At 40.3% G+C, this 16,065-nt stretch overlaps 1 protein-coding gene across 3 annotated transcripts in view; it reads right to left on the reverse strand.

Annotated features, from left to right (window-relative positions):
• Positions 1-13,217, reverse strand: part of MATR3 (matrin 3) — a 52,213-nt gene extending 38,996 nt beyond the window's left edge. Inside the window, exons 1-2 of one of the 3 annotated variants that reach the window (XM_006268880.3) lie at positions 12,995-13,163; positions 2,398-3,452 (exon numbers count right to left, since the gene is read on the reverse strand). In XM_006268880.3, the coding sequence (XP_006268942.1) occupies positions 2,398-3,288 (891 nt within the window). In that variant the 5' untranslated portion in view covers positions 3,289-3,452; positions 12,995-13,163. Of the gene's footprint in view, positions 1-2,397; positions 3,453-12,994 lie in introns of all 3 variants that reach the window. The other 2 variants (XM_006268879.4, XM_006268881.4) reach the window with 2 other exon arrangements.
• Positions 13,218-16,065: the final 2,848 nt, after the last annotated feature.

Consider the following 16,065-nt stretch of genomic DNA (forward strand, 5'->3'; position numbering starts at 1 on the left):
ACATTCTTTGATACAGGTGTCAAAACTGATAGAAAGCTAATCAGAAAATCAGGATTACATTTCTTTTCAATTCAATACTAGGATAATTAAGCAGTCAAAATTCATATACACCAAGTTACAAGAACAAATTAAAAAGCTTCTGTTCTCAAATTTTTCCATTTGGGCTTAAGGGAGACTTGAACAAAAATTGCACTCGCTTCCTCTAACCTCAATGTTATTGTTAGTTTCCCCTGCAATAAAGTATACTGGTAACTTATTAATAAAGGTAGAGATATCCATCCACACACAGGTGACATTTCTGAAGCAACTTCCCTCAGAATTTGAAATCAATTTATGTCAGACAAGTCATTCTCAACTAGGGTGCGACAGAACCCAGGGGTGCTACCAGATCCAGTGCCCGGAGGTATGAGGTGAGCCACATGTTGAGATAAGGAGATAACGGCAGGCTCAAACTTGATGCTGCTTGACTAATCCCCCACTTCCACTGTTTAGTCCATCTTCAAGGAGATATGCACTGTAATATATAAATTTGTTTTTGAAACTAGGTGCCACTCAATTCACAGATGTTTTGGAGGAGTGCCTTGAGTCCAATAAAGGATGCCTCAAGCCAAAAAGCACACAACCCAGTGTCAGTTTTTTGTGTTCAATTCAGAACAATAGGCATATATAATAAAAAATGGAGAAGTCATGGTACTGACCATCTTTGCAGGAAAATGTTTTGTTCTTATAATGTATCATTTCTGGATAAGAAAGCAAACCCAGAACTCAGGTCTCGGCCAAAAAAACCCTGATTTTCAAATGTTTTATGGCACACAATTTCACATTTGGAAAGGAAGATATTTCAAAGTTTGTATCCTTGACACCAATTTTAATAACAAAACAAACTAGGCAGAAAAAGATTTTAAAATAAAGCACTAAGAACCACCTTGGTTATTGGATCATTAGTAGATTTCTTTAAATGTTGACTTCTTGAGATTCTTTAAGATCAAAATAAGATGAATCATAAACCTAAGGTTTCGGTGTTTAATTTGTTTTTACCTTACTGTTACAAAAATAAAACTTCAAATGTAAGAGAAAAAGAAAAAACCTGATTACATAATTTACGTGAAGCTACTACAGTAATTAACACATATTTATAATTGTCAGGTTAATAATACAGTATAAACTTAAATTTCTTAATTATTTGGTTATTTGGATTTAATACTTTACAGTAAACACTGCTTTCTCAAAGTATGTTTTCAAAATAGTAGAAGCATACATATATTATCTTCAGATGTTATGATAAAGAAACTGTCAGTAACTATGATCCCACATAAAAGGCAATAGTATGCATTTTTAACTTAAATCATGTTCTTCAAAAGGCCTTCAAAATGAAAAATGCAAGTCACAAAGTGTGACCAAAAGGGCATTATAAGCAATTTTAAAATTCAGTTGCCTCGTTTATTGAAAATCAGCAAGAATGAATAAAATTGAAAAAGGTGAAAGTGAGAAGGCGCTATAATAATGTCTGAGCAAGTAAGTTGTTTTGAATAAATTGCCACCTTGTCAGAGAACTGAACTAATTATGAACAAATTAAAGAGGGAAATCTGAACGTAACTGAATATACCAGAAGATGCACTCTACTTGCAAGGCAAGTAAAGACTACTACTAGGAACACAGAGCAGGATACTGCAGCAGCAGACTGATATTTCTGAGGGTCTAAAGGGATAGATGCAACATGTGACAATAAAAAGTGAGTCTGAAGTGTGTCTAAGAAAGTTGTGAAAAAGGAGAAAAATGACGACAAATTTCAGCCATAGTATGAGATATTGTTAAAGTGAAATTAAAAAGGCAAGAATGAGCTAATCTAAAATGTCAATTATACTCCTGCAAATAAGTTCCAGGGCTCTACATTAACTCTTTCCCTTTGGCCATGAACAAGAAAAAAAAGCAGAATTGTGTAAGAATGCATCTTAACTACATATAAATCAGCAATCAAGACAGATGTGGAGGAGAGCTGAAACTAGCTTCCTGAATAGCACAGTAGATACACACTGCAAACAACAATAAAAAAAAAACAAATAAATAAAAACCACCAAAAACTGCTTAAATGCCAGATGTTTGTGGTTAAGAGAACATGTAGATGCAAAATATAAATAAGATATCCCAGTGGATGATAATTGTTTGGCCTGAAGTTAAGCAATCTGGGCAAACAGAATATATTAATGTAAAGCCCTGGTTTAAAATGTTCATTAATAATTATCTTGTAAATAAACCAAGTGCCTTTTTCACTCTCAAACAAACTTTCAGATCATTTTAAAAGTAATTAAACTACAGAAATAGTTAAAAGAAATAGGTAAAAACAGAATAGATACTACAACGTAAAGGAAAATAGAAGTATCTGGTGCATAACTCACCTTATTAGAATGAACTGGCATATCACATATAGAGCACAGATGGGGATAACCCTTCGGTAAGAATCCGTGGAAGTCTTCAATATTGCTATTTGGAGGAGCACCTCTCTTTTTCTCAAAAAGAGATCTCTCAGGACCAGGACCACGACCCATTCTGTCATACTCACTGTCAAATTTATGATACTTATGCGAGGTCTCACCATAAAAAGAGTCATCCCTACACCTTTCTCCATCTCTTAATCTGTCATCTTCATAATCCATTCTGTCATAATAACCAGATTCTTGTGACCGACTTCCATGGTCATAGTCAACCACTGGGTTGAGACTAGAACCACGATCATCAAAACTATCTCTTCTAAAATGCCTTTTTTCTTCCCAATCATCCCTAGGTACTCTGTACGGTGGCTCCCGTGTAGATGATCTGCCATCTCTACCATAACCTTCTTCAGCTCTCCTCCTTTTAAGTTGTAGAAGGATTTGAGGCAAGTTTTCAGGAGTAATCTTGTCCTCTGGATAGCGACTCAGTTCATCTAAGTCTCTAGCAGAGAGACCAAAGCTGGCCAAAATGTTACTGGCCTGTTCTGCATCTCCACGGTGCTGAGAAGACAAAGGGAGTGGACCTCTACTTCCAATGTTAAATATAGATTGTAAATTATGGGAAGAGGTACTACCAGAAGACAGTGCACTATGAGATCCTTGTTGATTCAATGAAGAACTCATTCCAAGATTCATTAAGCTAGCAAGGCGTGCAGTGCCCTGGTTCATCCTTCCAAGAGATGCTGGCATATTTAAAGACTGGGTAGCAGCAGCAAGAAGGCCTATTCCTGCAGAGAGGTCACGCCCATGACCTTGTGAATCCCTACTTAGAGATGACTGCTGGAATGACTTGGACATTGTAGAACTATAGCTTGTCTACTTTATGGATCAAAATTTAAAGATGACTGAAAAGAAACCCACACTAGAAAGCTAGGTAAACTTCACTTCAAAAATGGTAACGCCAAGAAAGAGGATCAATAATGACCGTAGATCTTCTTCAAGCTGAGAAACACCAGACAATTCTGTAGAAAAACAAGCAGTTTTAGTCATAAATCCCTTTAAAAACAGATGCAGTTCTAAACTTATGCATCATGTTGATCTAAAAACATTTAAGATCTCAATCTTACAAGGCTTTTATTACATAACAAACAGAGTCAAGATCTACCCAGAACCTACACACATTACTTCAGGAAAAAAAACACAGTAGTATTTCCTATACATACTACTATTCTACAAAAAAGCAACTTTCATACTGAAGATAAGTGACTTTCAGAAGTTTGGGATGTTTGGAAGTATCTCAAGTTTACTAGCATATAAGCCTTGATCTTTGTTTAATGGCTTTTTATGCACCCTATGTTACTGTAACTAAATTCCAGAAGACCACAAAACATGAGGTCCTAGAATCAAAGATGAATTTGATATAATACATACTTGGAAATGAAATCTACACCACCACAGAATAGGACGAAAGATAGTTAAAAGTAACTGAAGTCTGGGCAACAAGTAGCTATAGTAAGATCTGGTAAATAAGACCAAAACATAACATTCAACCTTTATGCAGCAAAATCAAATTACTGAAGTGAAGATAGATGTGAACAAGAACACTAAGTTTTAAAATTTTGTAGGAAGTAAATAAGACCTCTTGCTCAAATTGTAGCTATATGGATAATACCACATATGAAGTGAATCTGTACTCTATTATACTGCAGGCATAACATTAGCCTGTGTTCTCAAGCTTCAAGCTAAGCAAGGTCTGGCCTGGTCAATACTTGGATGGGACACCAGAGAAAACCCTACTGCTGCAGAAAGATGTGTAGTCAATAGATGGCACTACTCCCTTCCAATCAGTTTTGAACCAATACAGTACACTGGCAGGAGACACTGATACTGCTGTCTTTTGGGTATGACTTGAAACTGGGGTCATGACTACCTGTGGCAGTTAAAGATCCCGTGGCACTTTTCACAAGAGATGGGAAATAAGCCTGATGCTTCAGGTAAATTCCAACTAGTACTACTACCTAATTTTATGTCCTCTTGAGTTTTCAATTGGATAACATATTGTTGATTTCCAGCCACCCCGTAAGGCAGCTTTCCTTCCAGACAGCTTCTCTGGTCTAACCCTGATACCACTGTATTTCAAAGGATTTTGTTTAATTTTTTTGTGATCAGGAAAAAATACCATCCCAGTTCCACTGGGTTACACAGTATATGTAGTCCACTGAATTTAGGAATGCTCTTCTTTTGGCAAAGAACCACTCCTGGATCCTGAAAGAAACAAGCCTATTAAATTCCCACAAAATCTGTTCTTTTGTGTTGCTATACACTAGCCTTGCAAGTGGAGTGGAAGAAGAGCAAATGGTATAGCTCCCCTTCCATGCACCACCCAATCATACATCCTTCTGTCACAGGAGGAACATTTTTAGGGGGACAAAGAGAGGGAAATAAAAAGCAGGAACCTTCTCCTAGAGAGAATTGTAGCAGTACTTCCATCCACTTATCAGGGACTTGGAAAATTTCAGCTATGCGAGGCTGACACCATAAGCGGAGAAAAAAAAAGTACGAAGGGTTCTTACAGGTGTACAACCCTCACATCAGCAAACTAAATTTAAATCCACATTTAAGTGGTGAGTAAAGTAAAAATACTGGCAGGAATAATTCTAAGTATAAAGCAGTTGGAAACTTGCCTACCAAAGGATACCATGCATGTCATAGTAAAGTAGTGATATATTTCTATTATATATATAAAATAGTAAAATACTGATATATTTACTATAATATAAATATAATACATATAAAATAAAGTGTGTGTGTGTGTGTGTGTGTGTGTGTGTGTGTGTGTGTGTGTGTGTGTGTGTGTGTGTGTGTGTGTTTAGGGCCTTCTGTATTTGTTATATAAAACACACAAAGCCAGAACAAAAGGCCACCTTTCTTATCCCTGTCTTATACAATTATCTGCATCCAGGGTAATAAGTAATTTCACTTAGTCTGTAGTTTAAAGAAAGTAAGCAAATTTTGCAGCTGCTTGACTCAAGTTACATTGTACACATTTAAGCTAGGAAATAAAAGATAAAGCAGCATGAAAAAGAAAAATATTTGATAACTGTTAATGGGGTGGAGGAGCTAGAAAGATATTTCCAGACATTACTAGCAGCAGAAGAAAGCATTCATTGGCAAAAATGTAGAGAAAGGCAGAGAAGATCAGTGCTAGGTGAGACAGAGATAAGACCCGATGCAGGCAGAAAATACTCAAGGAGCTTCTAATAAAAACCATTCTTGAATTATTTTTAAAGCAAAGACCCAATTAAATGTTAAACTATAGAAAACAGGCTCAGGCTTATTTGAATTCAAGATAAATTAGATGCCAACATTTACTAACTATACTCTTGAAAGTACATCTTTTCTCCATTTTCATACATCTGCAGTAATCAAAATCATTACAGTTTATTCATTCATTTCCAGCATGGGATAGAATTATGGTTTTAACTAGAGCCTTTCTTAAACTAGTTATACCAAAAGGCTTTACAAAACAAGAGTTAGAAACTCAGATGACCACATGCCCAGGAACACCTTGTTGCTTACAGCTCCGGACATCAGAACTTGTCCTATTCAACTTTCAGCTAAACACTAAAAGCAGTTATTTCCTTGAACCAGATCCTCACATTATCCTCTTGCTACAGTATTAGAAGTTTAGTTTACCACCCACTTCCCTGGACAAAATATTATAGGGTGGGAGGAAGCATCTAAGCAGGAGCACTCACACAAACCTAAGCTGAAGAGAAGCCAAATATTATTTTGTGGCCTGTTTCCACGTATAAATTGCTTCTGCAGCGTCACTGTGTGTAATGGAGAAAGCCAGAGGAAGGGGGAAAAAACCCCATGAAAGACTGAAAGCTATACAAATAAAACAAAAAGTAATAATATATATAGCAGGAAGAGAAACTCAGGAGAGAGAATAAAAGAAAACAGTAATAATCTCTCAAATAATTCTGACAAAGTTTTGGGTCTTTTAGCAGTTGAGCTACTATACCAGTAGTATGCAACCACGATGCCGCAAGATCCTTTAAAGGTTGATGCGGGGTGCTGCATAGTATTTCACACCTAGGTTATGAACACCTACATGATTCACAAGATAAAGACAGAGTTTTCAAAGTGTCAAGAAACATTCTGACCCATTGTCATCTTTCTGAGTTCTTTCAACAGAAGAGATGCTCAGTTATCATAGTCTCTCACATACAGCACTTCACAGAATAGAAATCCATTGTTTTTGAAACAAAGAAGGGGGGGGGCGAGGAGGCAAAAGAGATCTTGTGCAGGGGAGCACAGAAGAGATCTTATCCTGTAGGAAGTATATGAGTAACAGCAGCAAGAGAGCCAAGCCTGCTCATTATTCTGTTCCTTGTGGATCCCTGTATATTTTATTTTGTTTCACCTTTTAGTTTCATATGGTAGGCAAAATCTGCTCTTGCCATATTTTTCACATACAACGCACACTCCGAATTCCAACACCGGCTTTTTGTGTGTTGCATGCAAGAACATGTGTATTTTTCCACAGTCAAAACAAGCAGCAAAAGCTTAGGCTTTAAGATCCTTGAAGAATCACCTGTGCCAGGATGCATCCCTGCACAGCTGATCTGCTTCACTGGGAGATACAGATATCACCCACTGTCTCAACTAAGGAAGTGGCAGCACAATGCATACATGCAAGGAATCTCCTGCTGGGCAATTCCCGGGTGCACCTCTGCTACCAGAAAAACCCAGCAGAGGCACTCCCGGGGCTTCACAAGAAGCTGATCCTGCAGAGGAATTCCAGGGCATGCAGGATCAGGGTCCTGAAGCTCTTGTCTGGTGGAAGCTGGAGAGTGCAGTCAGTTTTAGACTGCCCATGCTCTCCTATCATAAAGAAAATAGATGTCTCTCTCAAAAAGGGGCAATAATGTCTACCGCCTGCTGTCACTGCCACAATTTTGGACATTTGGGAAACAACAAGGGGTGTGAACATCTGCTTGCTGCATTTTGTGCTGCCATAAAAACATTTATGGCAATACACAGGTGATGTCTGTTTCCAGTCTAAAAGTTAGCATTTTCCAAAGGATGCCTTGAGTCTAATGAGGAATGACTTAAGATGAACTATACAATAAGCCTACTTATCTTTGTCAGGAAGTAAGACAGAAATTAAGTTTCTTGATGGATATCTCCAAACCTACTAGACATTTTATTTTACTAGACTCTATTATTTTTTACTCTCTCTCGCCACTCCCCCCCAGACTGAGAAAGGGAGAAAGAAGGGAAAGCAGCCAATCAACTCATACCACAGGATGATTAACTTCCAGTAGGTCAAGTTTAACATTTCCTTTAAAAAAAACAAACAAACAGCATTTCTAACATTACAGCATCCTTGAAAGACTGCAGTGTAGTGTCTCTATCTAGTATGTAAACAAAAATCATGTAGTACACCTCAAACCCAAGGTGCTTTTGACTTCAAAGTGAGTGTGCCATCAACTGAGATACACCAGCAAGATGACAATGATTGATCAAAATAATGTAAAGAATTCAAGTAGCGTTAACTCAGTTGGAAGGATAGTGCTAATTATTCTTCTTACAATTTCAACTATAATAGTGGGAACAGATGCATTTAGGGATCTAAATTTAAAAGATTTGTGGTCAGAAAACAGACATTAAAGTTTTGAAAATGTTTTTTAAAAAGGGGTTCCCCCAAATTATTTATATAATTTTGCAAGTCAAAATATTACTAACTTTACAGATAAAAATTGGGGGAAAATGTCAAATATCTTTAGAGATAAGCTGGACAAGGGTTCTCCATAACATTATTTAAATATGGCAAACAAAAGGTAAAAAAACAAAAACCCCTAAGAAAATAGAATAATACTAAATGTGCAGTTGCCAAAAATACAGGCAAATTAATGCTGATTTTCAAACTGAGGTTTTGTGCTGTTTTAAAACCGCCAGACAAATAGAATCTGAACAGCCAGATTGTGCCACACATTTTCACTGGAAACTCTCCACGGAAACCCATGACAATTCCATTTAAAAAACCATATTAAGCTCTGTAGTGCTAAATTCTTGGGGGGAAAAAACAAAACAAAACACCTCAGAAGCGCCACTTCATAAAAGATACACTGGTAGGTTACAAATATATTTGTAATTTTAATAGTTTCCTTACCTGGGTAAATACCTTTGGTCATATAATAAGTCTTAAAAATGTAAACAACATTTCACAGTTTATGCTGTTTTATTATTTGTCAATCTCAGATTTGACAAAGAATATTATCTAACATCCCCTTTCTACTCAGTTTCACTTTCTGGTTCTTTTGGAATAGCATAGTTCTACAAACAAAACAGAGCTGTGATTAAATAAATTATTAGTTAAAATTAAATCACAAAACCCCAAATATATAATTTTTAAACTGGGTTTTTACACCTAAATTACTTGATAGCATCTTTAAGAGAAACTTAAAGAAGTGCATAAGCCAAAGATGTAAACCAACATTTTCTGTTTGCCTGGGCAATTCAAGGTTAATGTATGACTTTTCTCCTTAAAAATCAGAGCCTCTCATATATGTTCAATTTTCACTAAGGAACATTAAAACCATTAGTCTTTAGAAATTGTTATGCATGTAGTAGTAAAAACATTTATAAGCTAATAGCCAAAAGCAGATAATAGTGTCTTCATATTACAAAATTGCCCAGTTTCTAACACTTGTTTACACTTATGAAATTAATGTCAACTAGTCTCTATTTGAGACTGTTAATATTAGGCATGGAAATCTGACAATGTCTGTCCAATTTTATGTTCCACATGTGGACTGCTTTGCCTTTTGAAATAAATGAAGTAGCTAGGAATGAGATTAAGTTGTTTTATTTATCCTAAGGCAACAAATTTACTTTCAAACTAGGCAACTATTACTATTATTCTTCCCCAATTTAAATATGAACCATCAATATCTTTTAAGCTCCTCTATAAACAATCAGAGCAATACTAAATGAATGCTTGACCATTTGCATACGTCTTACAATATTTGTCTCTAGCAGCACAAGACTGTTGCTAAAAAGGTGTTCTGTGTAGGGGCACTGCCTCCTCCTACATTGAAGAAATCTGAAAAACTAGTTTGTTGGCTTAAAAAAAAACAAATAAACCAAAACACCCTCCTATCTCCAAGTTAATTGTTTTGATGCTTGAGGAATGCATAATAATAAAACAAGAGAGGCAGGGAAATCAGGAGTAGATTTATAGCTGCAGTATTTTTTAATGGCCTAGATTTTAACTAATATATGCAGACTAGAAAAATAAAACCTATATTCAAATTATCAAGCAATCTCTATTAGACTAAGGAAACTGCTGTGTCTTAGCCATTTAGATGCAAGTGGACATCTGACTTGTTTCGATTCTACAAATGCTCCGAAATATTACTTATTGATTGCATATTTTGCCCATTTTCAGATGCAATTTTCTCTCAGAGCACAGTATTTATTATAGTTTATTTACATGTTTTTCTTAAAAAAAAAAAAAAAAAAAACCTAACAAATCCTGTTCAATTTTTGCAGTCAAGGCTTGACCTACAATACTCAATTGCTTACAATACTCAATTGCTTGAAGCCAAATGCTTTCAGCCAGAACTAAAAAAAAAAAGCACTTGAGATCGCTCACATTTATACCCCACCCCCTGCAAATAAAACAAATAAGGCAATTTTGTCTTCATTTGCTACATTATTAAAACAGAAATTTGATTGGAAATGTTTCCCCTATTCTAAGAGTAGAAAAGTACTTAAACATTTTCAGGAAAAATTTACAAGATTACTGCCAGTGAACTATGTCAACTACAGAAATAAGTAAAGTAGAGCTGAATGTGGGACTCGTAAGGATTGTACATGAGAGATCAATATCACTTATTATTGTTCACTTCATGCTATCCTACTTGAGTTTGTGGGCCACCTTAGTTTAGGAATTTTTAATTCCATAAGCTTTCAGGGTATTAGATCAGTGCAGGCTTTTTTAAAATAAATAAATTTAGTCATCAGCTATAGTGACTGAACAACTGAAACATCTGTTAAAGCCAAATGTAGCTCCATGTAGACACAAGAGCCTACCAATAGGCAACAGACTGCAGAATCAAGCCCCATTTTTGAAATTTAAAAATGCAATCTGCACCAGAAAAAAAATGTTTATATAAAGTTCTATGTAAAACATCTGTTTAAAAATAAGCTTAAAATCAAAGTTACAGATGTGACAACACTTGATCACAGAAAAGGGCAGAATAGCACTCTCAAAAAGCAAGATGCTTGCTTTGTCTCTTTAAGCATGTGTATGTTTATTTAATATTAAACATAAAATTCAATTTTTGTTGTAGACTACCAAACAATAAAGGGACAAGGAAACATGTTATTTGTCCAGGTTTTTTTTGTAAGGGAGAGGAAAATTACACGAATTCAAACAAGAAAATTAGAAGTTTCAGAAAAACAAAATAACAGTTCCAAAGAAGGAAAGTGGGGACAACATTTATAAAAAATATTATTCCAGTGCTGATAGAAAAATGCATGCGATTGTAAATATTTAATAGCATAACTAAAAGATTCATCATGCGCACAAGCTAGTCCATAACTAGATTTTATCAGATGCTTCCTTCAACTGGACCCCTTTCTCCTTTTTAGCATTTATTAAATAGTCTTTACAAATAATCCTCAACTAAAGTTGGGATTCTGCAACAAAATTCTGATGCTCACAAGAACTGGACGCTCACAAGGATTACTGATTAGGAGAGGAAGGCAGTTATGCACATGACTGTCACAAAGGATCAAGACAGTCACATGTAAGCTCTTTGTAGCAGAAACCACATACTACTATATACTTGTATAGCATTTACCACAATGAAGTCTCAATCAATAGTACAAACTACATATTAGAATTCAAAGATACAGTTTTACAGATCTGAAGCATACTATGTTTAAATTAAAGTTACTTTAATGTGTGGGTCCTACAATTCTCATGAATAGAGACATCCAAAGATGGAGCAAGTCACAGGTATAGGTGTAATACAGAAATCCCATAATACAAAACTAAGCAAAAACTTTGATCACAGACTGATCAGTGAATGCAAGTAGCAATAAGGAAATTACTGAAACTGGAATAGGACATTTTTCTTTCTTAATAGGACTGGACTATTTGTGAAGTTGTCCAGACACATGCATCTTGTAGAGAAGAATCGATAGCTTGTCCCTTATTTCTAAAATCTGAGAAAATACAGAAATACTGAGGCATTGCACTTATTTCTAAAACTTTTTAGAAAAGAAACATTGTGTCATGGTGGATTTAATTATGATAACTGGCATTTAATGAATTAAAATGGAGTGTATGCTGGGTATGAGGGCAGCTGGCACATCTGGAAGGGGGTAACTAATGCAGTAAGAAAAAATTTGGGAACCTGTTGTAGGATATGTAGCACCTGAAGTTACTTTTAACCCACTTTATGTGAAATGTAGTGATCTTAATCATTTCTGCTTGATAAACCATATCCATAATTTTTATTTATATTTAGAAGTCATAAGCAAACAGTAGGCTTTTAAGGCTAGGAGGCAAAAATTATACATCCCTTTGCAATATTTGCAATAAATGTATTCCAAATCCTATGAAAGTGAAACTGAGTAGAAAGAGAGTCAACTTCCTACTCCTGACATCTTTTTCTGTTTCTTAGGGGAGGGCATACGCCACCACCAGGAAGAGGCTTTAAGGGAATATCACAAGGCAGAAAGACTCTGAGACTCCACACTGCACCAGGAGCAAACAAAACTTAAGGGCACATTCAACCAGAGAGGCTGCTGAAAGCAGGGTTTGTACCTAGACAGTCCCAGAGTCACCTCTTTGAGACCTCAATGCAGGTGAGGGGCCTACAGCCAGGGGCGTATTCAACACCCAGGGACACCGGGGTTGGAGGCTTGTCCCCGGCTGGCGGTGACAAGAGTGAGCCATAAGCACAGGATGAGCAGAGCCAGCCGCTCCTCAGAGAGCCAGGAGAGAGCTCACAAAACACCGCATCGCAGGGAAGCGCCCCCTGGGCACGGATGGGACGCGCAGCTCGAACTGCGGGCCTGGGAAGGCGGCGGCGCACGAGCGTCCCCGTGGGGCAGAACGAGGAAAAAGCAAGGCGCGCAGCAGAGCCCGAGACGCCCGGGGGCGCCGCGGGGGGCTGGCCCAGCCGCAGTAACCGCAGACGGAGCGAGGGGGCGCCCGGGGCCCCACCCGGTGCACAAGCCGCAGCCGCGAGGGCCGGCGCAGAGAAAGGGGAGGCCTGGCCAGGCCAGGCCGGCCCGGGCGGGCCCGCTCCCCGCCGCATGCGCAGTATAGCTGCGCGTGGCCGCCCGAGGCCCACTTGTGTCGCTCTCCCTCCCCCGCCGGGCGCAGCCCCGCCGCCTCCCCCGCCCGTGGGCCCGGCGCCGCCCCGTCCCCCTCGAGGGGGAGCGGGAGGAGGGGAAGCCGCCGCGTCCGGCTCGAACATGGCGACGGGACGGGACGGGACGAGACGGGTGGGCCCGGCCACGGCCCCGCTCCTACCTCAGGCCGCGCGGGGGTCGCTGTCGCACCAACGGCTCCACACGGCGTGGGGCCTGCGCGAGCCTCGCACGCGACAGCGCCGCACCGAGAGCTCGCGAGAGCACGACCACCCGCACACGCGCCTGGCCGCGCCGACTGCTCCCAGCCCGTTTCTCCCTCCCACCGTGTCGCCGCCTGCGCGCGTTCTCGCGAGACCACCGGCCTGCTCCCGCAACCTTTCCCAGCTCACTAAAATCTCGCGAGAACTGCTGTTTTCCCGCGCGTGCGGCCGCCTCAGTCTCGCTCATATAGACGCCCGGATTTCCACGCTAGCGCTTGCTAATCTCGCGATAGCTCTCTGAAGGCTCCGTAAAGACCCTAGTGGGCAGGCGCCGCTCAATGAGGCGTGGCCAGAAGTCAGTTTTGTATGTCCCCGCCCCAGAAGTGGCGGGCAGGGTAGTGCGGGTTTGCCTCTTCTGTCTGCCCTCGCGGTGACTGCCCACCCTCGTGAGGGCAGGTCTAGCGCAGCCTCGGTTGTTGCCTGCCAGCCTCTCCACCCATGGCCTCCCAGAGCTCTGTACTGTAAACCTAGCACCGAATCAGATGGTTTGGGGCTGGGGTTCAAGTGAAAATGCTTTTCGGATTGCCCCAAACCACGTGTCTCTGGCCCCAGGGGACTTTCCCGAAGAAGCCTGGGCAGGGCACTGCCTGACCTAAAGCTGGGTTTTTGATTGCCAGCCTGGCAACTGGAAAAGGGGAGCAAGGGTACATGCTAAGCAAAACTTTAACTATTAACCCTTACCCACCTCTCAAAATTAATCACAGTCATAATAGTCAGTGGCAAACCAAGCTGGGGATCTGAGTCACCTTGCTCAGTCACATGGGAAGGGTGCATCAGCCAGGGCTGTGTAGAGGGGCTCTACCACCCGCACCAGCTTAATAGTCAATTCTGGGCAGGGAGGCCCACCGCGGAGGCTGCCATTCCAGTACCCACCTCAGACCTTTGTACCCTCTGCGCCCTGATGAGGTGGTGCAGATAAGGAATATACAAAGTTTCCACTATGAAACAACCATAGTCAAACATGCAGGACATAATCAGGGGTACGCATGTAACACCCACACTGGGTTGCATACTGTGTGTTTTGATACGGGCAAGATAGCCCCTGTTGTCCTGGCCACATGCTCAGCACGTGACAAGTTGGGGCCTGTTTCTGGGGGAAATGCATAAAACACGCTGGCTTCATTGGCCACAGGATGCTTCAGGCAGATTGGTTGGGAGAAAGACTGAAATGTGTCCCTCTGGGATTAGACAAGGTTTGGGTGATGTCATACCAGGTGCATAAGAACAACTCACTAAGGTTTGGGGGCTATTACTCATCTGCCTGCTGAGAGCTGCCCAGCTGAACTGGGAGCCAGAAAACCTGCTCCTCATGAAGGGGGTCTACTCCTGTCTTCACTGGAAAGGCAAGCAAACACTATTTGAAGGGAAAGCTTCTGGTAGAGGAACAAAAGTCTGTTTTGGAGTTTGAGAGTCCTATTTCTTCCCTCTTGTCTTTTCTTTTACATTTTTTAAAATGGGTTAATGCCATGGGGGTATTAATCCCTTAAGCAAACTGCCCAGAATGGGTCATATCAGTTAAGCCCCCCTCTCCAGCCCATTGCTGAAGGGCAGGTATAAGGGTGCAAGCCCCTGGAACTGCCTTTTGGGTGAGCCCCCAGTTCCAGACTGCCTGGGCATGGGTGAAGCCTCCCCAGGAGGATGCAATCTATGAATTATGCTTTGTAGTTTGTAGTGTTTTAAATTGTATTTAGTGTTTTTCTTTGGCTTTTTTGGTCTTTGTTTTCTGTAATAAAGTTATCTTCTGTGTTTACACTGCTTGCGGGGACAGGGTTTTGTTAATGAGGAACATCCTAGTAATTTATTTAGTGTTTCCCAGGTGGTCTGGGTAGGGGCTCAAGCCGAGGTAAAATATAGTTAGACCCCAAAATTAAACCCGGCCCTTGTTGCTACCAATTGGTGCCCAGCAGAAGGGTTACATATATATATAGAATATGAATTTTTGAATACTTATCCCTGTGAGCATGGAACCTACTTGAATGACTGGGGGCATCATTGCATTATTTGACTTCTTGGTTCAGGTTTACACCATGTTAAAAATTACACTATGGTTTTTCTCCTTTGGTTTTCCTTATTAAACATGCAGCAGTCTTTTCAGACAGAAATATAGGCCAATATAAGGATTTTTGGATAAGCACCTGTCATGTCTTTTCACTATGTATGTGTAAAGTTATTTGTTTGGAATTATTTTTCTCTACTTTGTTCCTGATGTTTTAATATATTTGAGGTGGAGAGGAGTTCTTTGGGTGATCCAAAAAGGATTTTGCCTCATAATCCCAGCCCACTCAGCTCCTCATTCACAGGAATGTATGTATCACACAAGTCTGGGGGTCTGTAAATTGGCAGGCTGGCACACAAAAACTGAGCTTTGGGTCAGGCAATGGCCAAACTTCTTCAGGACAGTCCCCTGGTGGCAGAGACATGTGGTTTGGGGTGATCCAAAAAGGATTTTCACTTGTAACCCCAGCCCCAATTCATCTCATTCAGTGCTAGGTGAATAGTACGCAGCTCGGGGAGGTGAACATTGGTTGAAAGGCTGGCACACTAAAGCTGGGCTTTGGGGTGGGCAGGGACCTCCCAGAATTCTTCAGGAGCCTCCAGGTGGCAGTGATGTGTGTTCTGGTGTGACCCAAAAAGGATTTTACCTGATAATCCCACCCAAAATTCAGATCCATATTCAGGGCTAGGTACCGAGCACATAGGCCTGTGGCCCGTCAGTTGTCAGGCTGGCACTCACAAACCGAGTGTCAAATCGGGAGAGTCCCCCGATGCCAGAACATGTAGTCTGGGGTGACCCAAAAAAGTTTTCCACCTGTAATCCCAGCCCAAATCCAACCTGTTATTCAGGTCCTGGGACTTGGCAGCATGGCACTCACAAACTAAGCTTCAAATTGGTCAGGACTCTTCCCAGGCTTCTTCAGGAAAATCTTCCAATTGCGGGGACTTGTGTTTTGGGGTGAGCCGAAGCTTTCCA

Source organism: Alligator mississippiensis, chromosome 9 (assembly GCF_030867095.1).
Source record: "Alligator mississippiensis isolate rAllMis1 chromosome 9, rAllMis1, whole genome shotgun sequence".
NCBI lineage: Eukaryota > Metazoa > Chordata > Crocodylia > Alligatoridae > Alligator > Alligator mississippiensis.